This window comes from Physella acuta, unplaced genomic scaffold (genome assembly GCF_028476545.2).
Source record: "Physella acuta isolate Inbredline_101_S28 unplaced genomic scaffold, ASM2847654v3 ptg000419l, whole genome shotgun sequence".
Taxonomy (NCBI): Eukaryota; Metazoa; Mollusca; class Gastropoda; family Physidae; genus Physella; species Physella acuta.
In genome coordinates, this window is record NW_026731938.1 from 108,419 (window position 1) to 133,226 (window position 24,808).

Here is a 24,808-nt window from a genome sequence, read left to right on the forward strand (position 1 = left end):
TCATCAACGTGTACAGACGTCACTATCTGCACCTTCCTACAGAGAGACAGGCATGATTTAACAGCACATTAAACGTTCTATTTATGATGATGACATCAATCACACGACGCCCGAGGGAGGGGGTGTTTTTATTTATGTTGCAAACATTTCTTATTGTGCACACGCGGTTGCAAAAAAATAAAAAAAAATAAGCTGCTTATACTTAACAGAAGTCTATCTCGAGATTTTCAATGTTTTATTTATTTATTTATTTTATTTGTGTTATTATTTTCACAAGGAAAAAAAACTTAAATTTAAAAAAAATCCTTTTGGTTATGAATAAAACAAATCAGAAATCTTAAAAAATAGTTTTTTTTTATTATATCTAATCAGCTTTCACACACAAAAGTTGTGGGCTTTTTTATTATATCTAATCAGCTTTCACACACAAAAGTTGTGAGTTTTTTTATTATATCTAATCCGCTTTTACACACACACACACACATTCTTTGTATGTTTTCGTGTCTGCCTGTTTATCTGATCTAAAGCAACAGGACTCAAGAGTTAGGTTTCTTTTATGAAAAAATCAATCCATTTTAAACCACCGGTTACCTCCCCTAACATCTATGCTTATTTCTGCCACCCAAGGTCTTCCATACTGCTTTATTTAAAGAGACACGGACGATTAGCTAGCTCATCATTTACTCCGACTTGGGTAAACCGTGTATCAAACACAGAAATATTGTCGGTTTCCCAGCACTGAGTTGATGCAATCATAGAACACTCACTAAGTCTCCTGCAGCCGCTAATATTGTTAGGTAGATTAACTTTTTTTTCACGATTCTGCGTTTTTTTGTTTTATTATTTATATCAGACATCAAATCGAGAGCTTCCTATACACTCGTGTAGCTTTGAAAATTAGGATCTTTAATTAGCTATGTAATATTTCTGCTTGACTTACTTCCCCTTACCCGTGTACTAGATAAAAACTGTTGTTAATTATCGCGCACTTGCGAACGTCTTTGTAGGAAATGAAGGGAGATAATCAAGAAGGAATTTGTTGCCAGAAAAGCAGTCGTCAGGTCGAGAAACAAAATGCTATCCTTCATTACATCAAGCGAGGGGCGCGTCTGGTGGGAATCAGCAGTGTTGGGATACATTGGCTCTTGACTCGAGGCAGCTGGAGTTATCGTTCCTTGATTTTCTCTAGAGTTATCTTTCCTCTAGAGCTAGCTGTTGTTAGTTTTACACCTAAGTTACATCAGGGGGTTATCGCTGCAATCAAAGATTTTTTGTCGGGGTATTTATGAGACTATATAAAACAAAATATTGGAGATAATGAAACATTATTTTACAAGTAAAATCTAATGAATTCTTAAGTTTAGGTGAAAATGTCATGCAAGTACGCCCCCTATAACATTTAGCAAGAAAATATGTCGACATATTTACAATTATGATTTTCTAGTTCGAAAGGTTGTTGATTTTAAAAACAAAGAGGATTTAATTTTTAAAACTTTAACTAACGCAGCACGTTCAATTGTTACAGGTCGTCCATCAATGCTGTATTTCAAGACGATTTCTACCTACCTCCACCCCCACCCCCCCTCCACCCACCCCACCTTCACCTCCCCCCACCTCCACCCCCTACTCCACCCCCACCTTCACCCCCTTCGTCCACTCCATTCCCTCCCTCATATAAACCAATCCCAATAATGACGCGAGAAATGTATACTGCTCCACCAACATGTATTTAACATTCAAAGCTCTCACTCATGCTAGTATATTATTCAACAGAGGTCTCAACACCCACCACCAATCCCCCCCTCCTTCCCCTCTTCTCCCTACACACACACACACACACACACCTACACACACCTAAGGAATGATCCACTTAAGCAACCTAAAACACCAGGCAGTAAGTCAGGACGTTCTCTCTATTTAGTGCACCTGTACTGGTGTCTAGGCTGAAAACAAAACGAAATGTCATAGAGATGTTCTAGAAACAATTTCTGTCTTTTTGCATCAGTTTTTCAATAGCTGGTACACAGCAAGTTTGTTTTTCTTGTGTTTGTTATCCTCTTTATTTTCTCACAATTTGAAAAAAAAAATTAAAATAGTGTTTTAGGCGGGAAAAAAGAAATTTAAAAAAAATTCTGAATCTTTTTTTGCTATCATAATTCTCAGATTAATTCGTATGAAAAATATGAAAGTGGTTTAAATTTTTGGATTTTGTTTATGCAAATTGATTTTCAAGTTTAAAATAAATACACAAAATGTAAAATAATACCACGAGGTCATGTTTTATTATTTCCCTAATGCTTCAATAATTAAACAACGAAATAAGTTTTGATGATGTAATTTATTTGTTGTGTAAAGGGCTATAACTCAAGTATTTTTTTCTAGTTATCGTTTACTAGCCCGAGTTACCATTCCTTTACCCCTTGACCCATAATAGCTATAATTACACCAACGAGCCGACCCGCGGCGTATCATACGCCGCTATTTAGTTGTTTTATTTTCTACTTTTCAGTAATTCATAATTTGTGAATTCGACAGTACCAATGCTGCCACTGAAAATATTTGCTTAAAAACACTCAGTAGCTCCTTAAGGACAATACCCCCCCCCCTCCTTTCCCAAACCTCCCCCCCCCCCGTGAAAGCAAACTCCTCTTAGTTACCTCCCCTAAGTTTAAAATCGTTTCAAACTACATTATCTGCCCCTGATAGTCGTCACTAAACCCGGCTCTACGATTGTAAACATTTAGCGTGAACCACAGTTCACCAGACCATGTAGGGGTGGGGGTGGTAGGGAGCGCGCTTACAGCTTGGTGTTTTCTAGGGTCTCCAAGAAGAAAATTATATATATATATATATAGATTAATACACCCTGCTTGTTATTGTAAGAGTTCCAAGGGTATTACTGTTCTCTTAAGTTATATCAAGATACTGCTTTGAATTTCAAATAAACAAAGCTGTGACTATAAGACCAACTAAAGGTAGATTTGATGATGTTAGTCGTATTCGATGTCATCTTCTAATCGTGAGATAAAACTTAAAACTTAATTTCTTAAAGGCGTTTGCACTAAGCTCACCTAACATTTATCACGGGTTTTAAAAATTATATGAATATTATAACTAAATATATATATATATATATATATATATATATATATATATATATATATATATATATATATATATATATATATATATATATATATATATATATATATTTAGTTATAATATTCATATAATTTTTGTGTGTGTGTGTGTGTGTGTGTGTGTGTGCGTGTGTGTGTGTGTGTGTGTGTGTGTGTGTGTGTGTGTGTGTGTGTGTGTGTGTGTGTGTGTGTGTGTGTGTGTGTGTGTGTGTGTGTGTGTGTGTGTGTGTGTGTGTGTGTGTGTGTGTGTGTGTGTGTGTGTGTGTGTGTGTGAACATTAATTCTTCTTCTTTGTTATGCGCCACATGGCTTGTTGTCTCCTACTTCAGCCTGCTTTTGTTTCTAGATTTACTTCCACAGCCTTTGTCCACTCAAGTACAATCTGTAGGCAGTTGTTGTTGGATGTGGTAGTTCTCTCCCATATGAGTTGCTGTCCTTAGTTCTCTCCCATATGAGTTGCTGTCCTTAGCTGGCCGGCCTCGTCGACCCGGGGATTTCGAACTCGCGACTTTTTCAGTTAACAGACATGAGCTCTTACACCCGACGACTACACCCCCCACCCCCTCTCACATTTAGCTCGTATTGTGACTTTTTTGTCTTCTATATTTGAGAACAGAATCCCTACCGTAATCTGTTACTTAACGTCCTCAACTCGAATCATGCACGTTCCATATTAGGAAACTCTGGTTCATGTGTAAACAAACTTAAGTACGTAATTGTCCGCAACAAATTAAATTCGTTGTAACATTGTATTGTTGCTTAGTGCTGCACTGTGCTAACCAACTTAACAATTTCTATCCGTTAGGGACTCTGTTCTAAAGGGAAGTAATCTCTTATAAATATAAGTTCGCTTTTTAGCTAGTTATCTTTTCTTAATGGTAATTTTTAAATCATATACAGCCGAACAGAATGTAGGTATACTGTTTTATAAAACCCTTTACATAAGCAGTAATTAAAAATGAAACAAGAAACCCAATACAAATTTTTTACAGCAATAATATTGTTAAAACATTGGGAAGATTTTTAAAACTGTTATCATACCGTTTCAAACGTTATAGTTATTATCAATATTTATTTATAGGCTTACTTTAGTGCGCTTCAAAGATTACAACAATGAATTTTTTGTTTAGTAATTGTAAACTAAATATATTATAATAAATATTTTAAAACAACCAACAGCGTATTAATGCTATCCAAATTGATCATTTCAAATCATTTCAAAATCTTCCACCTAAAATTTTATCTTAAAACCCGATCTGTATCTGGCGATAAATACTTTTTATGAGACTTCCATCTTAATTTCAAATTACTAATTTAATATCTAATTAGAATAAAATATATGCATTAATGCACCTCTCTTAGATAAAGCTACACTTTTTTTTTTTTTGGAAAGTTAAGAATAAATTGCTTCAGTTGAAATGGTTGTAAAATCATTTCACCATAACCTTCTAAAATACCACAAAAAAACATACGATATATACATATAATCTGACATTACTCTGGCACATACGGTGGAGTTTAATTAAAATTTGTCCAGAATTATTTGATCTGAAATAAGCGGGGATTAAAGGCGATACTTTCTGTGAGAACCTGCCGGCAAACCTCTATTGATGATAGTCTCCAAAAGATGGTATCGTTGATAGCGGTAAACGAAGAAAGGGAAAGAACTGCGGCGTTTACATCTAGCCAGTAATAAAAGGGTGCCCTGATGTTTTTATGATCACATAACACGTCAAGACCTGGAGGTCTATGGGTAGAAGGGAGGTTACTGGAGGTCTATGGGTAGAAGGGAAGTAACTGGAGGTCTATGGGTAGAAGGGAAGTAACTAGAGGTCTATGGAAGTAATTGGAGGTCTATGGGTAGAAGGGAAGTAACTGGAGGTCTATGTGTGGAAGGGAAGCAACTGGGGGTCTATGTGTAGAAGGGAAGTAACTGGGGGTCTATGTGTAGAAGGGAAGTAACTGGAGGTCTATGTGTGTAAGGGAAGTAACTGGAGGTCTATGGGTAGAAGGGAAGTAACTAGAGGTCTATGGAAGTAATTGGAGGTCTATGGGTAGAAGGGAAGTAACTGGAGGTCTATGTGTGGAAGGGAAGCAACTGGGGGTCTATGTGTAGAAGGGAAGTAACTGGAGGTCTATGTGTGTAAGGGAAGTAACTGGAGGTCTATGGGTAGAAGGGAAGTAACTGGAGGTCTATGTGTGGAAGGGAAGCAACTGGGGGTCTATGTGTAGAAGGGAAGTAACTGGAGGTCTATGTGTGTAAGGGAAGTAACTGGAGGTCTATGGGTAGAAGGGAAGTAACTGGAGGTCTATGGAAGTAATTGGAGGTCTATGGGTAGAAGGGAAGTAACTGGAGGTCTATGTGTGGAAGGGAAGTAACTGGAGGTCTATGTGTGGAAGGGAAGTAACTGGAGGTCTATCTGTGGAAGGGAAGTAACTGGAGGTCTATGGGTAGAAGGGAAGTAACTGGAGGTCTATGGAAGTAATTGGAGGTCTATGTGTGGAAGGGAAGTAACTGGAGGTCTATGTGTGGAAGGGAAGTAACTGGAGGTCTATTGGTAGAAGGGAAGTAACTGGAGGTCTATGTGTAGAAGGGCAGTAGCTGGAGGTCTATAAATGGAAGGGAAGTAACTGGAGGTCTATGTGTGGTAGGGAAGTAACTGGAGGTCTATGTGTGAAAGGGAAGTAACTGGAGGTCTATGTGTGGAAGGGAAGTAACTGGAGGTCTATGGGTAGAAGGGAAGTAACTGGAGGTCTATGTGTGGTAGGGAAGTAACTGGAGGTCTATGTGTGGAAGGGAAGTAACTGGAGGTCTATGGGTAGAAGGGAAGTAACTGGAGGTCTATGGAAGTAATTGGAGGTCTATGGGTAGAAGGGAAGTAACTGGAGGTCTATGGGTAGAAGGGAAGTAACTGGAGGTCTATGTGTGGTAGGGAAGTAACTGGAGGTCTATGTGTGGAAGGGAAGTAACTGGGGGTCTATGTGTGGAAGGGAAGTAACTGGAGGTCTATGTGTGGAAGGGAAGTAACTGGATGTCTATGGTTGGAAGGGAAGTAACTGGAGGTCTATGTGTGGAAGGGAAGTAACTGGATGTCTATGGTTGGAAGGGAAGTAACTGGAGGTCTATATGTGGAAGGGAAGTAACTGGAGGTCTATGTGTGGAAGGGAAGTAACTGGAGGTCTATGTGTGAAAGGGAAGTAACTGGAGGTCTATGTGTGGAAGGGAAGTAACTGGAGGTCTATGTGTGGAAGGGAAGTAACTGGAGGTCTATGTGTGAAAGGGAAGTAACTGGAGGTCTATATGTGAAAGGGAAGTAACTGGAGGTCTATGTGTGGAAGGGAAGTAACTGGAGGTCTATGTGTGAAAGGGAAGTAACTGGAGGTCTATGTGTGGAAGGGAAGTAACTGGAGGTCTATGTGTGGAAGGGAAGTAACTGGAGGTCTATGGAAGTAATTGGAGGTCTATGTGTGGAAGGAAAGCAAATGCTGAAAGCTTATCTTATCTTTATTAATATCAAGAGTTTGTTAAGACCAGTCATTTTTTATGGGGAATTCCAAATGTATATATATATATATATATATATATATATATATATATATATATATATATATATATATATATATATATATATATTGATATATAGATAGATAGATACATGTATATTATTAAACTGGTTGGCCAAATGCCAATTATTGTTAAATATAATCCACATCATAAGATAAGTACCAGGTGTGGTACTTTAACATGTAATCCATATAATCAGGTGTGGTACTGTAACATGTAATCCATATAACCAGGTGTGGTAGTATAACATGTAATCCATATAACCAGGTGTTATACTTTAACATGTAATCCATATAACCAGGTGTGGTAGTATAACATGTAATCCATATAACCAGGTGTTGTAGTATAACATGTAATCCATATAACCAGTTACAACCCTAATACACCGAGCCTTAGTGTATCTGTAATTAGGAAGACGTTTTAATTGAATGTAAGCCGGTGTAGTTCCCCTTTCGTTCGCTACTAATTAATTTCAGCAAGTTTCACTACTAATTGATTTTAGTTTAATTAAAATTTGGTGACTTTTGATTGTTTGCATTACACCTCGTGTCAGCTGCTGTAGAATGTAGCAAAAAAAAATTACAGCATTGACGAGGGTAAGTTTTAGATCTCAGATAAATAGAGTTAGCTCTCAAATTGTCTTATAAATGGGTTAAATCTTGTAAGTCCTTGAGGTATCGACTTAATTCGTAGTAAATAGATCAAATTGTGATAGTCCGACCTTTCGCTATAGTTTAGGTCATAGGTAAAGAAGAAGAATAATGCCTTGTAGATGGAAAACAAAACATTTTGTTTTGAATGGGTTCATGAAGAAGCGAAAAGAAATGAAACCGTAAAGTTATGGGTTAATGAAGTGGCAAAAATAATCTTAACCGTAAAGTAATGGGTTAATGAAAAAGCAAAAACAATCTAAACTGTAAAGTAATGGGTTAATGAAGAAGCAAAAACAAAATAAAGCCGTAAAGTAATGGGTTAAATAAGAAGCAAAAACAATCTAAACTGTAAAGTAATGGGTTAATAAAGAAGCAAAAACAAATGAAGCCGTAAAGTAATGGGTTAATGAAGAAGCGAACACAACTGAACCCGTGTAGGAAGGGGTTAATGATTGACTGAAGCCAGAAAAAATGTGTTGATAGCATAAGGTAAGCGGCGGGACGAAGACCAGATGTAAGCAATCTCTTGTTATCTCTGCTGGGTGGAACCGTGCCGTGCCAGTTTTTTACCTCCCCTGTAGTCACATCAGTTCTATGGTAGACCGCATTACCACTGTCGGCATTTTTTTTTAAATTTACACCAAACTAAAAAATGGGATTTTTTTTTAAATTTCGTGACTGCTAAGTCGTAATCGCAATACACAACATTCGGAATGATATTCTATAAACTATATTACCGCAAATTTTAAAAACCACACACATTACGAAAAGTTTAAATGTGCAGCTATTTCTCAAAACACTAAATAAATGACCCCACTATAACAACAACCTTGCGTCGTACTCCTGTCCCTGCCATTAATTGTTTTAAAATGTAAAAATATTTACGAAAATAAAATTTACTTCAGCAAAAAAAAAAAGTTCTGGCACATTCGGTGTACCATAGATGTCCCTATCTCATGCCGTAATTAAGACTTTTGGGCTTCTCAGTGCCAAGAGAGTTTACATCATCGCTCTCGCCGAGATTTGACCAATACATTCACGCGTGAGTACTTTTTTTTTAAACTAGCTTCCGTTTTTTGGTTTGTTTACAATGTGTTTAAAGGTAAAAAAGTTTGTTGTTTATGTACGTGAACTGTAACAGGTGTTTGTGAGTTATTGCCTCACCTGTATGCAGGTGATGTAAACAACGTCTTCTTTCATCCGCCTCATTATCCTACTGGGATTTGTAGGTTGACCTTTTTGTTGTTTTTTTGTTTCTCGCTCAATGTAGTTAATGTTTTATTTATTTGTAAATCAATCATATTATATCATTGATGATGTTTTAATGTTGATGTGGCAATAATCAATGATGATATATTAAATTTGATTTATCCAATTTGAAGCATCAATGTTGATGTATCAATAGTTATGTAACAACATGGACATATCATTGTTGATGCGGCTAAAAATACAAACACTAGCTTTTAGGGTCCTAAAAGACAGAGGTTTATTTTATGTGGCCAGTACAGTAGCTAGTATAAAGGGATTGAGTGGTCAGCTCAGTATGTCAAATGTCAATGGATTGAGTGGTCAGCTCAGCGTGTCAAATGTCAAGGGATTGGGTGTTCAGCTCAGCGTGTCAAATGTCAAGGGATTGCGTGGTCAGCTCAGTGTGTCAAATGTCAATGGATTGAGTGGTCAGCTCAGTATGTCAAATGTCAATGGATTGAGTGGTCAGCTCAGTATGTCAAATGTCAATGGATTGAGTGGTCAGCTCAGCGTGTCAAATGTCAAGGGATTGGGTGTTCAGCTCAGCGTGTCAAATGTCAAGGGATTGAGTGGTCAGCTCAGTGTGTCAAATGTCAAGGGATTGAGTGGTCAGCTCAGTATGTCAAATGTCAATGGATTGAGTGGTCAGCTCAGTGTTTCAAATGTCAAGGGATTGGGTGGTCAGCTCAGCGTGTCAAATGTCAAGGGATTGAGTGGTCAGCTCAGTGTGTCAAATGTCAAGGGATTGAGTGGTCAGCTTAGTGTGTCATATGTCAAGTAATTGAGTGGTCAGCTCAGTGTGTCAAATGTCAATTAATTGAGTGGTCAGCTCAGTGTGTTAAATGTCAAGGGATTGAGTGGTCAGCTCAGCGTGTCAAATGTCAAGGGATTGAGTGGTCGGCTCAGTGTGGCAAATGTCAAGGGATTGAGTGGTCAGCTTAGTATTTCAAATGTCATGGGATTGAGTGGTCAGCTCAGTTGTCAAATGTCAAGGGATTTGGTGGTCAGCTCAGTGTTTCAAATGTCAAGGGATTGAGTGATCAGCTCAGTGTGTCAAATGTCAAGGGATTGAGTGGTCAGCTCAGTGTGTCAAATGTCAAGGGATTGAGTGGTCAGCTCAGTGTGTCAAATGTCAAGGGATTGAGTGGTCAGCTCAGTGTGTCAAATGTCAAGGGATTGAGTGGTCAGATCAGTGTGTCAAATGTCAAGGGATTGAGTGGTCAGCTCAGTGTGTCAAATGTCAAGGGATTGGGTGGTCAGCTCAGTGTGTCAAATGTCAAGGGATTGAGTGGTCAGCTCAGTGTGTCAAATGTCAAGGGATTGAGTGGTCAGATCAGTGTGTCAAATGTCAAGGGATTGAGTGGTCAGCTCAGTGTGTCAAATGTCAAGGGATTGGGTGGTCAGCTCAGTGTGTCAAATGTCAAGGGATTGAGTGGTCAGCTCAGCGTGACCAGTTTAATGTCCGTCTTCCTTTACAATAGAGAAATGTACCAAGAAATAAAGAGAGACAATCGCTTAGTTGACGTGTTTAGATCGGGGCGTGCAATAGAGAAATGCACCAAGCAACAAAGGAAGACAATCACTAGAAACGAGAACGCAGTGATACCTGCGTAAAGGTCGCTCCCAGGGAACTGGGTTTAATCGTATTAGCACGCGGTGACTTTGTTATTGTTCTGTTGATGGAACAGCCGTAGGTTCAATCGCTGGAATGGCCTGGTATAAGACATGTGTACAGTGGTGTACACACAGTGTGTAATCAACTCGTTAAAACATAAGCGAGCATATCAACCAATACTTTACTCATGTTTCAATTGTTACTTTAATTTTTGTTTTCATCGAATACTTAGCAACCCATTATTTTTTTGTGTACGCAATTTAATAGGGCTGGTAAGTAGGTCACCAACCAGTTCTATGGCTCATGCAGGTTTTATTGAGCCGTAGAACTGGTTGTTGACCCACTTACCAGCCCTATTGTTATTGTGATATATTTTAAGTGGCGGTTTTCATATAATGTATGTACAGATCTAGATAAGCAGGGATGGAAGTAGGTGTTTAGAGTAAACTAGTTACGTTGAGCTTGTTATATTTTTAGAGTAAAATAGTGAAGAAAGTTATTGACTGTATTTAACATTACAGCAATTGCAAAACACACTTTTATTAGTACTTCCTTATTTCGTACTCTGGAATTAAAGACAGTCGGCCTAGATCTGGGTAGTTTGAAGTGAACGGTAACCCTGAGAGCTAAGGTCTCTTGTCTGAAGGCTGGATGCGATTTTAATGGTTTTTAAATATGATCTTGATGGTATAGCTTTACCACATGGTATGGTAGGTTGAAGGTGGTATGGCTTAAACACATGGTGTGGTGGGGTGCTGATGTGTTTAAACACGTGTTCAAACAACACCTTCACTGTATCTACAACATCGTACAGTCAGCTTTTTACAAACGTCGCTTAATTTTTTTTTTCCGTCCAGCAAACTGTACGTATAAACAAAGACAAAATACAGCAGCTTAATTACATTATCGTATTAGTATTGTTACAGAATAGTAGCTTAATTACAATATCGTATTAGTATTGTTAAAGTATAGCAGCTTAATTACAGAATCTTATTGGTATTGTTAAAGTATAGCAGCTTAATTACAATATCGTTTTAGTATTGTTAAAGTATAGCAGCTTAATTACAGGAACTTATTGCTATTGTTAAAGTATTGTAGCTTAATTACAATATCGTTTTAGTATTGTTAAAGTATAGCAGCTTAATTACAGAATCTTACTGGTATTGTTAAAGTATTGTAGCTTAATTACGATATCGTTTTGGTATTGTTAAAGTATAGCAGCTTATTACAGTATCTTGACGATTTGGGCTTATAGCAATAGTTACATTATTGTTTTTTGGTTTGAATTCAAAAATTTTAATCTTAAACTGGCTGGCCCCTGCCAACCCTATCAGCATGCTCGTATCCTTAGCTGTATAAGCAGGCCAACCCTTTAAACAGGTTGTAACTGTCAACCCTTCAAGCTTCAAGTACCTGCCAACCCTTTCAACAGGTTGTACTTGCCAACCAGCGCTGACGCGGGTAAAATAATTGCCTGCTCACGTCTGGATCAACAGTTGAGCGCGTGCGGCAAGCAGCGCCATCTGTGCAGGTGTTCACCTGTGTAGGCCGGTCTACATCTACAGTCAACGGTTGGACGTAGTGTGGCCGCTAACACTGGCAGTAGGGGCTTAATGTGGCCGCTAACACTGGCAGTAGGGGCTTAATGTGGCCGCTAACACTGGCAGTAGGGGCTTAATGTGGCCGCTAACACTGGCAGTAGGGGCTTAATGTGGCCGCTAACACTGGCAGTAGGGGCTTAATGTGGCCGCTACCATTGGCAGTAGGGGCTTTATGTGGCCGCTAACACTGGCAGTAGGGGCTTAATGTGGCCGCTAACACTGGCAGTAGGGGCTTAATGTGGCCGCTAACACTGGCAGTAAGTGCTTAATGTGGCCGCTAACACTGGCAGTAGGGGCTTAATGTGGCCGCTAACACTGGCAGTAGGGGCTTAATGTGGCCGCTAACACTGGCAGTAGGGGCTTAATGTGGCCGCTAACACTGGCAGTAGGGGCTTAATGTGGCCGCTAACACTGGCAGTAGGGGCTTAATGTGGCCGCTAACACTGGCAGTAGGGGCTTAATGTGGCCGCTAACACTGGCAGTAGGGGCTTAATGTGGCCGCTAACACTGGCAGTAGGGGCTTAATGTGGCCGCTAACACTGGCAGTAGGGGCTTAATGTGGCCGCTAACACTGGCAGTAGGGGCTTAATGTGGCCGCTAACACTGTCAGTAGGGGCTTAATGTGGCCGCTAACACTGGCAGTAGAGGCTTAATGTGGCCGCTAACACTGGCAGTAGGGGCTTAATGTGGCCGCTAACATTGGCAGTAGAGGCTTAATGTGGCCGCTAACACTGGCAGTAGGGGCTTAATGTGGCCGCTAACACTGGCAGTAGGGGCTTAATGTGGCCGCTAACACTGGCAGTAGGGGCTTAATGTGGCCGCTAACACAGGGCCTTAATGTGGCCGCTAACACTGGCAGTAGGGGCTTAATGTGGCCGCTAACACAGGGCCTTAATGTGGCCGCTAACACTGGCAGTAGGGCCTTAATGTGGCCGCTAACACTGGCAGTAGGGGCTTAATGTGGCCGCTAACACTGGCAGTAGGGGCTTAATGTGGCCGCTAACACTGGCAGTAGGGGCTTAATGTGGCCGCTAACACTGGCAGTAGGGGCTTAATGTGGCCGCTAACACTGGCAGTAGGGGCTTAATGTGGCCGCTAACACTGGCAGTAGGGCCTTAATGTGGCCGCTAACACTGGCAGTAGGGGCTTAATGTGGCCGCTAACACTGGCAGTAGGGGCTTAATGTGGCCGCTAACACTGGCAGTAGGGGCTTAATGTGGCCGCTAACACTGGCAGTAGGGGCTTAATGTGGCCGCTAACACTGGCAGTAGGGGCTTAATGTGGCCGCTAACACTGGCAGTAGGGGCTTAATGTGGCCGCTAACACTGGCAGTAGGGGCTTAATGTGGCCGCTAACACTGGCAGTAGGGGCTTAATGTGGCCGCTAACACTGGCAGTAGGGGCTTAATGTGGCCGCTAACATTGGCAGTAGGGGCTTAATGTGGCCGCTAACACTGGCAGTAGGGGCTTAATGTGGCCGCTAACACTGGCTGTAGGGGCTTAATGTGGCCGCTAACACTGGCAGTAGGGGCTTAATGTGGCCGCTAACACTGGCAGTAGGGGCTTAATGTGGCCGCTAACACTGGCAGTAGGGGCTTAATGTGGCCGCTAACACTGGCAGTAGGGGCTTAATGTGGCCGCTAACACTGGCAGTAGGGGCTTAATGTGGCCGCTAACACTGGCAGTAGGGCCTTAATGTGGCCGCTAACACTGGCAGTAGGGGCTTAATGTGGCCGCTAACATTGGGGCTTAATGTGGCCGGTAACATTGGCAGTAGGGGCTTAATGTGGCCGCTAACACTGGCAGTAGGGGCTTAATGTGGCCGCTACCATTGGCAGTAGGGGCGTAATGTGGCCGCTAACACTGGCAGTAAGGGCTTTGTGTGCCATAATTATCTTGTTATTTGTATTTTTCTTTAACATTAATGAATGTTATGCTAATTCAACAAACTTTAAAACTGCTCACGATACCAAGTTTAACTGTTGTAATCAACAAGTTAACTTAAATAGCTGAAACAGTAACATTTCTGAACTAATCACAGGTTAAATAGCCAGAACCTAAAATATTTACACGACTGGAAATCTTATTTCAAATAATTTGATACACGTGTTCAAAATACGGTGGAGAGGATAGATCACGTGATGACCTGCTTGACCTGGTGCCTATAGACTTGGTACCTGAGTTAATCCAGGTGACGGCGCTTTAATCTGCTCACGTGACGCGGATGATCTGATGGATTAACGCATGTACTCCTTTAACCTGGGGTGTCAAGTCCACTGGGTAACCAAACTCTGCAGGTTAAGTTTGCATTGCCTGCTGGGTACTTTAGATGACAATTAATCTATTCTATAAGGTAATTAGTACATTCTACTAGTCACAAAACCCAGGTTTACTGGTTACTGGTTTGTGTCAAATATTTCCACCACACGGTGTATAGTTAAGCCGGACTCTCGGTACAGAAGATCCCTCCCATCCCCTACGGTCCGGCTTGATTATTTGAAAAACATTCGCTCCTTTCAAGCTACTCAGCCAGGAAGTAAAGGACCAAAGTAAATAAACAGACTTCCTGTGGTCTGGTATTCTGATCGGAACCACAGCGTCTAGGCTAGTCCGACTGGTCAATGTGATGTGCTACCAACTAGTCAATGTGATGTGCTACCAACTAGTCAATGTGATGTGCTACCAACTGTCAATGTGATGTGCTACCAACTAGTCAATGTGATCTTCTACCAACTGTCAATGTGATGTGCACCAACTAGTCAATGTGATGTGCTACCAACTAGACAATGTGATGTTCTACCAACTAGTCAATGTGATGTGCTACCAACTAGTCAATGTGATGTTCTACCAACTAGTCAATGTGATGTTCTACCAACTGTCAATGTGATGTTCTACCAACTAGTCAATGTGATGTGCTACCAACTAGTCAATGTGATGTGCTACCAACTAGTCAATGTGATGTGCTACCAACTAGACAATGTGATGTGCTACCAACTAGACAATGTGATGTGCTACCAACTAGTCAATGTGATGTACTACCAACTTGTCAATGTGATGTGCTACCAACTAGTCAATGTGATGTGCTACCAACTAGTCAATGTGATGTGCTACCAACTTGTCAATGTGATGTGCTGTCAATGCAGGGCGATGGTATGGAGATCGAATCAGATTCCACTTTGATCTACAGCTCCATTTCAATAATGGCGCTCTTCAACGATTGTTTTCTTTACAGCGATTTACACGTTTGTGATGTTACACGATTTACACGTTTGTGATGTTACACGATTTGCCTGCTGGGTACTTTAGATGACAATTAATCTATTCTATAAGGTAATTAGTACATTCTACTAGTCACAAAACCCAGGTTTACTGGTTACTGGTTTGTGTCAAATATTTCCACCACACGGTGTATAGTTAAGCCGGACTCTCGGTACAGAAGATCCCTCCCATCCCCTACGGTCCGGCTTGATTATTTGAAAAACATTCGCTCCTTTCAAACTACTCAGCCAGGAAGTAAAGGACCAAAGTAAATAAACAGACTTCCTGTGGTCTGGTATTCTGATCGGAACCACAGCGTCTAGGCTAGTCCGACTGGTCAATGTGATGTGCTACCAACTAGTCAATGTGATGTGCTACCAACTAGTCAATGTGATGTGCTACCAACTGTCAATGTGATGTGCTACCAACTAGTCAATGTGATCTTCTACCAACTGTCAATGTGATGTGCACCAACTAGTCAATGTGATGTGCTACCAACTAGACAATGTGATGTTCTACCAACTAGTCAATGTGATGTGCTACCAACTAGGCAATGTGATGTGCTACCAACTAGACAATGTGATGTGCTACCAACTAGACAATGTGATGTGCTACCAACTAGACAATGTGATGTGCTACCAACTAGTCAATGTGATGTGCTACCAACTTGTCAATGTGATGTGCTACCAACTAGACAATGTGATGTGCTACCAACTAGACAATGTGATGTGCTACCAACTAGTCAATGTGATGTGCTACCAACTTGTCAATGTGATGTGCTGTCAATGCAGGGCGATGGTATGGAGATCGAATCAGATTCCACTTTGATCTACAGCTCCATTTCAATAATGGCGCTCTTCAACGATTGTTTTCTTTACAGCGATTTACACGTTTGTGATGTTACACGATTTACACGTTTGTGATGTTACACGATTTACACGTTTGTGATGTTACATGATTTACACGTTTATGATGTTACAGGTTTTACTTTCTTTTGATGATACACAATATCCAGAGAATCAGCGAGTAACTGTTCTATTTACTCAAATTTTAATTTCCCATTTCGCCATCTGGCTGGCGTCTACTAACTTCTACCCTAATCACCTTTTATAAAGATACCACCCACCCCCACCCCACCACATCACCTGTGTGATACATGCCGCGAAACTTGACCTGAGAAGTCTTGAAGCTACCTCAGGCCGACTTCAACATCTCCAGTTACATGTTAAAAAACAACTAGCAACAGAACCGACGTTTATAAGTTTTTAGTTTGTTTTAGCTTGACTCTGGCAATTACAAGACGCCATATTTAATACAACACTACCTCTACAACAACACTACCCTACCACCTCTACAACAACACTACCCTACCACCTCTACTACAACACTACCCTACCACCTCTACAACAACACTACCCTACCACCTCTACAACAACACTACCCTACCACCTCTACTACAACACTACCCTACCACCTCTACAACAACACTACCCTACCATCTTTAATACAAAATACAAATGTGTAAACTAGTTATTCTAGAGTTACGCTAAAAGTTATTTGAATGTAAATGTATAAATCAACTAGTTATTTTAGAGTTACGCTAAAAGTTATTTGAATGTAAATGTGTAAATAACTAGTTATTCTAGAGTTACGCTAAAAGTTATTTGAATGTAAATGTGTAAATCACATAGTTATTCTAGAGTTACGCTAAAAGTTATTTGAATGTAAATGTGTAAATAACTAGTTATTCTAGAGTTACGCTAAAAGTTATTTGAATGTAAATGTGTAAATAACTAGTTATTCTAGAGTTACGCTAAAAGTTATTTGAATGTAAATGTGTAAATCACATAGTTATTCTAGAGTTACGCTAAAAGTTATTTGAATGTAAATGTGTAAATAACTAGTTATTCTAGAGTTACGCTAAAAGTTATTTGAATGTAAATGTGTAAATAACTAGTTATTCTAGAGTTACGCTAAAAGTTATTTGAATGTAAATGTGTAAATCACATAGTTATTCTAGAGTTACGCTAAAAGTTATTTGAATGTAAATGTGTAAATAACTAGTTATTCTAGAGTTACGCTAAAAGTTTATGGAAAAAGTGTAAAAAAAAAAAAACGAGACGCATGTCGGCGCCAGTGACCTGCGGGTATTTGATGAGCGCGCGTCTGATCCTTGTTGAATGTTATTGGCGGAGCTCTTGTGCCACTTGAAACATAAACTCAAGATGCGCGCTAGTCACGTGAGTCTCTCACGTGATCGCCACTCCCCGGCTCAAGTCCGCGCTAGCCACATCCCGGACCACCTACCGTGGCTTGTTTCCCTTGGCGAGTTTCCTCCCTTTGACTAATTACCTCCCTGCAGCGAGTTAACGGGCAGCCGATGACGGCCACCGAACTTTGACGAGAGCGCCCTTCGTTCTTCATTTGGCCAGTTGCTAATGAAAGGCAGCGGGGTAGGCTATAAAATCTTTGAGAGTTGGCTAACAGGTAGCTAGGTATGCCATAAAATCTTTTAGATTTCCTCCCCACCCTCGTCGTATAAAAGACCCCCTCATCTATGCTGTATATGAAGGACCCCCCCCCCCGCCCTAGACTGTAGAAATGTACTGTATATAAAGGACTCCCTCAGCCCTATACTGTATATAAAGGACCACCCCCTCCCCACCCTATACTGTGTATGAAGGACCCCCCCGCCCTATACTGTATTTGAAGGACCCCCCCACGCCCTATAGTGTGTATAAATGTACTGTATATAAAAGACTCCCTCCGCCCTATACTGTATGTAAAGGACCACCGCCCTATACTGTGTATGAAGCACCCCCGCCCTATGCTGTAGATGAAGGACCCCCCCCCCCTCCCGCCCTATACTGTGTATAACGGACTCCCGCGCCCTATACTGTGTATGAGAGACCCCCCGCCCTACACTGTGTATAACGGACCCCCCTCCCCGGCCCTATACTATGTATGAGAGACCCCCCCCCGCCCTATACTGTATATAACCCCCCCCCCACCCCCGAGCTGTACACACGTTGGCCCGGGTTGTTTGTGTTGGTCTCATCCTATGGACACAAGAGACGTCGAGCACATGACTTGATATATGTAACATATGGAGGACGGCAACCCGATATATCAAACATATGGGGGACTGCAACCCGATATATCAAACATATGGGGTAGGAAAACATTGAGTCCAAACGGATTCGTTAAATAGTGGGGTGTGGGGGCGGGGTGGGAGGTGGAGGTGGGAGACAACTCAGATATGGCTTTAACACGTGCGAGTGACTGTCCTTGTTGACCTAGAGCTCATGTCTTACAGCTGATTACACTTACATGCTAGTTACACTAATTTGGGGGGAGGTAGTATCAGGTCTTACAAGTGATTACACTTACATGCTAATTACACTAATTGGGGGGGAGTATCAGGTCTTACAGTTGATTACATGTACATACTACTAACACTAATTGGGGGGGGTAGTATCAGATCTTACAGCTGATTACACTTACATGCTGGCTGGGCTAAAAGAAGGGAGCATCAGATTACGAGGGGGGGGGGGGGGGGACAACACCATGTCATGCGGCTCTATTGAGACACTCGGTTGGGGGGGGGGGGGGGTTGAGCATATTTGACTCGTATTTTCCGGAGGTGGGGGGTATGGACAGATTTTTGTGACACCATCTTAGCTAGTTTATCCTGAAACAGCAGAGATCAGCCGTTATTTTTGTAGCAGTATCTTAGTTTATCCTGAAACAGCAGAGATCATCCGTTATTTTTGTAGCAGTATCTGAGTTTATCCTGAAACAGATCATCAGATATTTAAACTAATGTCGTTAGAGATTTGTATCACAGACACCGTCTTCAGGCTAAACTAATAAATTATTGATTGCCGTTTGCATTTGATATCCTGTTTCGTTAGAATAAATTAGCATCTCATTAAATGTGTGTGAGATCTCTCATGAGCTTTCGACGCTTTATTTAAGTGTAGCCACTGGCCTTGGTTTAACTTTAAATGGTAGAAATTTAACTGGCATGGGTTTAAATAGTAGAATTTTGTTGCAGTCTTTTATTGAAGGATGGCGTGGGGCCCAGTGGAATAAATTTGTTGCAGTCTTTTATTGAAGGATGGCGTGGGGCCCAGTGGAATAAATTTGTTGCTGTCTTTTATTGAAGGATGGCGTGGGGCCCAGTGGAATAAATTTGTTGCTGTCTTTTATTAAAAGATGGCGTGGGGCCCAGTGGAATAAATTTGCTGCAGTCTTTTATTGCAGGATGGCGTGGGGCCCAGTGGAATAAATTTGTTGCAGTCTTTTATTGAAGGATGGCGTGGGGCCCAGTGGAATAAATTTGTTGCAGTCTTTTATTGAAGGATGGCGTGGGGCCCAGTGGAATAAATTTGTTGCAGTCTTTTATTGAAGGATGGCGTGGGGCCCAGTGGAATAAATTTGTTGCAGTCTTTTATTGAAGGATGGCGTGGGGCCCAGTGGAATAAATTTGTTGCAGTCTTTTATTGAAGGATGGCGTGGGGCCCAGTGGAATAAATTTGTTGCAGTCTTTTATTGCAGGATGGCGTGGGGCCCAGTGGAATAAATTTGTTGCAGTCTTTTATTGAAGGATGGCGTGGGGCCCAGTGGAATAAATTTGTTGCAGTCTTTTATTGCAGGATGATTCGCGACGTAAACTGGCGTGAGTGACCGCTATATCACTGTACCGTTTTTTCACTGTACCGTTATTATATGTACCACTATATCACTGTACTGCTATATCACTGTACCGCTATATCACTGTACTGCTATATCACTGTACTGCTATATAACTGTACCGCTATATCACTGTACTGCTATATCACCTTAGGGGGGCGCCAAATTGAAAGTTTGAGGGGGGGGGTGCAAATGAAATGTTCTAGGGGGGGTGCAAATCGAAAGTTTGAGGGGTTGGGGTGCAAATAAAAAGTTCGAGGGGGGGTGCAAATCGAAAATTTGCTCCCAAGGGGGCGCCAAATGGAGAGTATGTCCCCGGGCGCAGGGAAGGGTCGCTACGCCTCTGTATATCACTGTACCGCTATATCACTGTACTGCTATATCACTGTACTACTATATCACTGTACTGCTATATCACTGAACCGCTATATCACTGTACTGCTATATCACTGTACCGCTATATCACTGTACCACTATATTACTGTACTGCTATATCACTGTACCGCTATATCACTGTACTGCTATATCACTGTACCGCTATATCACTGTACTGCTATATCACTGTACCACTATATCACTGTACTGCTATATCACTGTACCCCTCCCCTATATCACTGTACCGCTATATCACTGTACTGCTATATCACTGTACCCCTATATCACTGTACCGCTATATCACTGTACCGCTATATCACTGTACCCCTATATCACTGTACCGCTATATCACTGTACCCCTATATCACTGTACCGTTATACTACTGTAGTATGTGTCATCTTGGTGATCAGACTGCTCAAGTTATTTCTTGTGGGAGCTGTTCAAGTCTCAGCTATGTGGATTGATACAGAAGAAAAATACAAGTATCAACGGGGGGGGGGGGGGAGGGGGTGTGTTCTTTAAGTGTTAAGAAAAAAAATTGTTGACATGTGAAGTCATATCCATACACTTAAAATAGTAAACTCCATTGCAATACGTTTTATCATACCCCAGTCATTTACACATTTAGAACCACTGCACTGTGTTTTATAATACCCCAGATATGTACACATTTAGAACCACTGCACTGTGTTTTATCATACCCCAGTCATTTACACATTTAGAACCACTGCACTATGTTTTATCATACCCCAGTCATGTACACATTTAGAACCACTGCACTGTGTTTTATCACACTCCAGTTTGTACACATTTAGAACCACTGTACTGTTTTTATCAGGATTTGATATCTCCGTTTAGCCAGCAATCTTTCATTTCCCCTCCACCCTAAGGCCACGCTTGCCTCCATCTCCCTGATTGTAAGATAGTAAACAAACGTCTATTTCTAGACGTGAGATCAAGATCAAAACAATGGCCTATTTTTAGACTAACGACCTAGATCTCTGTTCGAAATATAAGCATATGTGTTTTCATACGCCAAATTCACATTACAACTAAAACTCTAGACACAGTACCCCATTAGATTTGGATGATAAGCTTCAAAATTGTGTTAGCTATTCATTTGATCAAGAAGATTTTATCTGATTAAGCGCAACGATGTAGAAATGACCTCGAATAAAGTATAACTAGTTCTAAAGTATTCCTATTCAAGTCTCACATGGTTTGTGACTGTTTACCGTCACGTGACTAAGTCTATTTAAAACTACGAGCAGCTTGCAGATAAAACATTAATGGGTGATTCCCCAAGTCCCCCACCAAAGATGAGTAACTCTCACAGTGTGTAGAGTTGTCTCCCCTCCGCATCTTGTTTGCGCGGCCCGTTGTACACATGGTGGCCGCGACTGTTGGTTCTGTGCAGGGCCAAACCAAACATCTTTTATTTTAGTCGCTTTCTTATTTTGGTCGGCACGTCATAGCTACACAATCACCACAGTGGACAGTGGTCAGTGATTTGTTTTTTAACATTCCTATACAGACAGTTGGTATAGAACTCATTCGTATTTTAAATCAGTGCTTTTCTTAAAGATAGGATTATATATTTGAATATATATATATATATATATATATATATATATATATATATATAGATATATATACATTTTATTATAACGTATATAAAGGATTATTGGCCTATATATAATATATTTACTTATGTATTATTTATTTTATATAAATATATATATATATATATATATATATATATAGGCTACTCTTTATATACCGCATATAAGATGTAAATAAATTTAATAACAACAAGACATAACTAAAATTTACAAATTTACACTGAATATATATATATATATATATATATATATATATATATATATATATATATATATATATATATATATATATAAATATATACAATTTTTATATAGAGATTGTTGTAGGTGTTGATTAGGTGTAGACACTAAGAATTCCAATTTGTAAAACCCTGTACATTGGATGTAAATTGTGCTACACTAGTAAGATGACCGTTGTGATGACCAACTTTTGTCAAGTATCAGATGGTAGCTAGACTTAGCGTGAGTAGAGAAGGAGACGTTGCGAGCTGTTTCTATTGCAAGCCGATTGTAAGGACCAACTGTTACCGCGGGGTGAACTATTGACAAGAAAACTTTACAAATAGCATAAGAAGCAATGAACCGTAATAATGCTTTCATCAAATGGACCGATTATTACAGGTAAATACACATTTATTGATTCTTAGAATATATATATATATATATATATATATATATATATATATATATATATATATATATATATATATATCTGGCTACACACGCATACTTAAGACTAAAATATATATATATATATATATATATATATATATATATATATATATATATATATATATATATATATATATATATATATATATATATATATATAGTGTTTTTTCATAGTTGAATGGATTCGATTATTTCTAGTTCTAGGCATTTTGAAGGTTCTGATTAGTTTCAGTCTTAGAGTTCGGTATCGTTTCCAGCGATACCATCTAAACATCTGGATATGGGTAATCGATATAAAGATAAATAGTCAGTTGAACGCGACGCTATGTAAACATGCCTAGAGGCTGGCCGCTGGTCAGTGCCAGACCACAGCAAGATTTGTTCACAGTTCATCCATGGTTACCTCCCTTGGGGGTTCTAGACATTTGGGAACAAAGGGAACTCTAAGACCGTGCAGTACAGGGGCTTCCCACTGTTAGTGCTTTAGTGGCGTCCCACTGTTAGTGGTTTAGTAGAGGGGCGTCCTACTGTTAGTGCTTTAGTGGCGTCCCACTGTTAGTGCTTTAGTGGCGTCCCACTGTTAGTGCTTTAGTGGCGTCCCACTGTTAGTGCTTTAGTAGAGGGGCGTCCCACTGTTAGTGCTTTAGTAGAGGGGCGTCCCACTGTTAGTGCTTTAGTAGAGGGGCGTCCCACTGTTAGTGCTTTAGTAGAGGGGCGTCCCACTGTTAGTGCTTTAGTAGAGGGGCGTCCCACTGTTAGTGCTTTAGTAGAGGGGCGTCCCACTGTTAGTGCTTTAGTAGAGGGGCGTCCCACTGTTAGTGCTTTAGTGGCGTCCCACTGTTAGTGCTTTAGTAGAATAAACTAACCTTCAATAATTCATAGTACCCAATCTTCAATCACTCATTATCTAATCTACAATAGAGTATTGAATACAGATGCTTGCCGTAAAAACGAAATCTTTGTTTACTCTCTACCTACACACACATTCCTCGCTTCTCAGCGTTTCGATTGACTTTGGCTAAGTCATATACTCGCTTGGACGGCACGTTTTTAAGTCAAGTTCTAAAGCCACGTTTTTGTCACGTTTAAGACGGCACGCTTAAGTCACGTTAGGCCAATCACTTTGATCTCAGTTGCGACATTTGTAACACTACCACCACGATCTTACTTGCGACATTTGTAACACTACCACCATGATATCAGTTGCGACATTTGTAACACTACCACCACGATCTTACTTGCGACATTTGTAACACTACCACCATGATATCAGTTGCGACATTTGTAACACTACCACCACGATCTTACTTGCGACATTTGTAACACTACCACCATGATATCAGTTGCGACATTTGTAACACTACCACCACGATCTTAGTTGCGACATTTGTAACACTACCACCATGATATCAGTTGCGACATTTGTAACACTACCACCATCATCTCAGTTGCGACATTTGTAACACTACCACCATGTGAAGGCTAATGATATACTACCATTTTAACAAGAGCATAACAAGTCTGATATAACTTAGATATTTGTAATAACAGCACCATGCAAATCTGGGCTTTCTTGAAGTCATTTATTTAATCTCACAGCCGCAATAGAAAATGATTAATTTTCCAAGATACACAAACGATTCGAATAGGATGTCCTTAAATTTATGAATAAATCGGTTAAGCTTTGATTAGGTGTGGCTTGGGTTTACCCATCTTTACCTGGATCTCATTTAACACAACTCTAGCATAGAAGAGTTACAGACACAACCAGATCTGCACCAGCCAACCCTGTCCCCACCCTTCCCCACCCATCCTAGGCAACCTCCCAGGGCCCCAAAATTCAAGTCAATCAGATGCATCGAAACTGTATCTTGCAGTCCTGCACATATGTCGGCATACGAGGAGAAAACTAGGAGAAAACCAGGAGAAAACGAGGAGAAAACCAGAAGAAAAGCAGTAGAAAACCAGGAGAAAACTAGGAGAAAACTAGGAGAAAACTAGGAGAAAACCAGGAGAAAACTAGGAGAAAACTAGGAGAAAACTAGGAGAAAACTAGGAGAAAACCAGGAGAAAACTAGGAGAAAACTAGGAGAAAACTAGGAGAAAACTAGGAGAAAACCAGGAGAAAACTAGGAGAAAACCAGGAGAAAACTAGGAGAAAACTAGGAGAAAACTAGGAGAAAACCAGGAGAAAACTAGGAGAAAACTAGGAGTAAACCAGGAGAAAACTAAGAGAAAACCAGGAGAAAACCAGGAGAAAACCAGAAGAAAACCAGTAGAAAACTAGGAGAAAACTAAGAGAAAACCAGGAGAAAACTAGGAGAAAACTAGGAGAAAACTAGGAGAAAACTAGGAGAAAACCAG

General features: G+C 40.4%; 1 protein-coding gene across 3 annotated transcripts in view; it reads left to right on the forward strand.

Moving 5' to 3' along the window:
• The first annotated feature begins 8,336 nt into the window (after positions 1-8,336).
• LOC131942693 (hydroxysteroid 11-beta-dehydrogenase 1-like protein) overlaps positions 8,337-24,808 on the forward strand; it is a 34,182-nt gene continuing 17,710 nt past the window's right edge. Inside the window, exons 1-2 of one of the 3 annotated variants that reach the window (XM_059302598.1) lie at positions 21,492-21,651; positions 22,088-22,393. In XM_059302598.1, coding sequence (XP_059158581.1) covers positions 22,350-22,393 — 44 coding nt within the window. In that variant the 5' untranslated portion in view covers positions 21,492-21,651; positions 22,088-22,349. Of the gene's footprint in view, positions 8,401-21,491; positions 21,652-22,087; positions 22,394-24,808 lie in introns of those variants that run through there. The other 2 variants (XM_059302599.1, XM_059302601.1) reach the window with 2 other exon arrangements.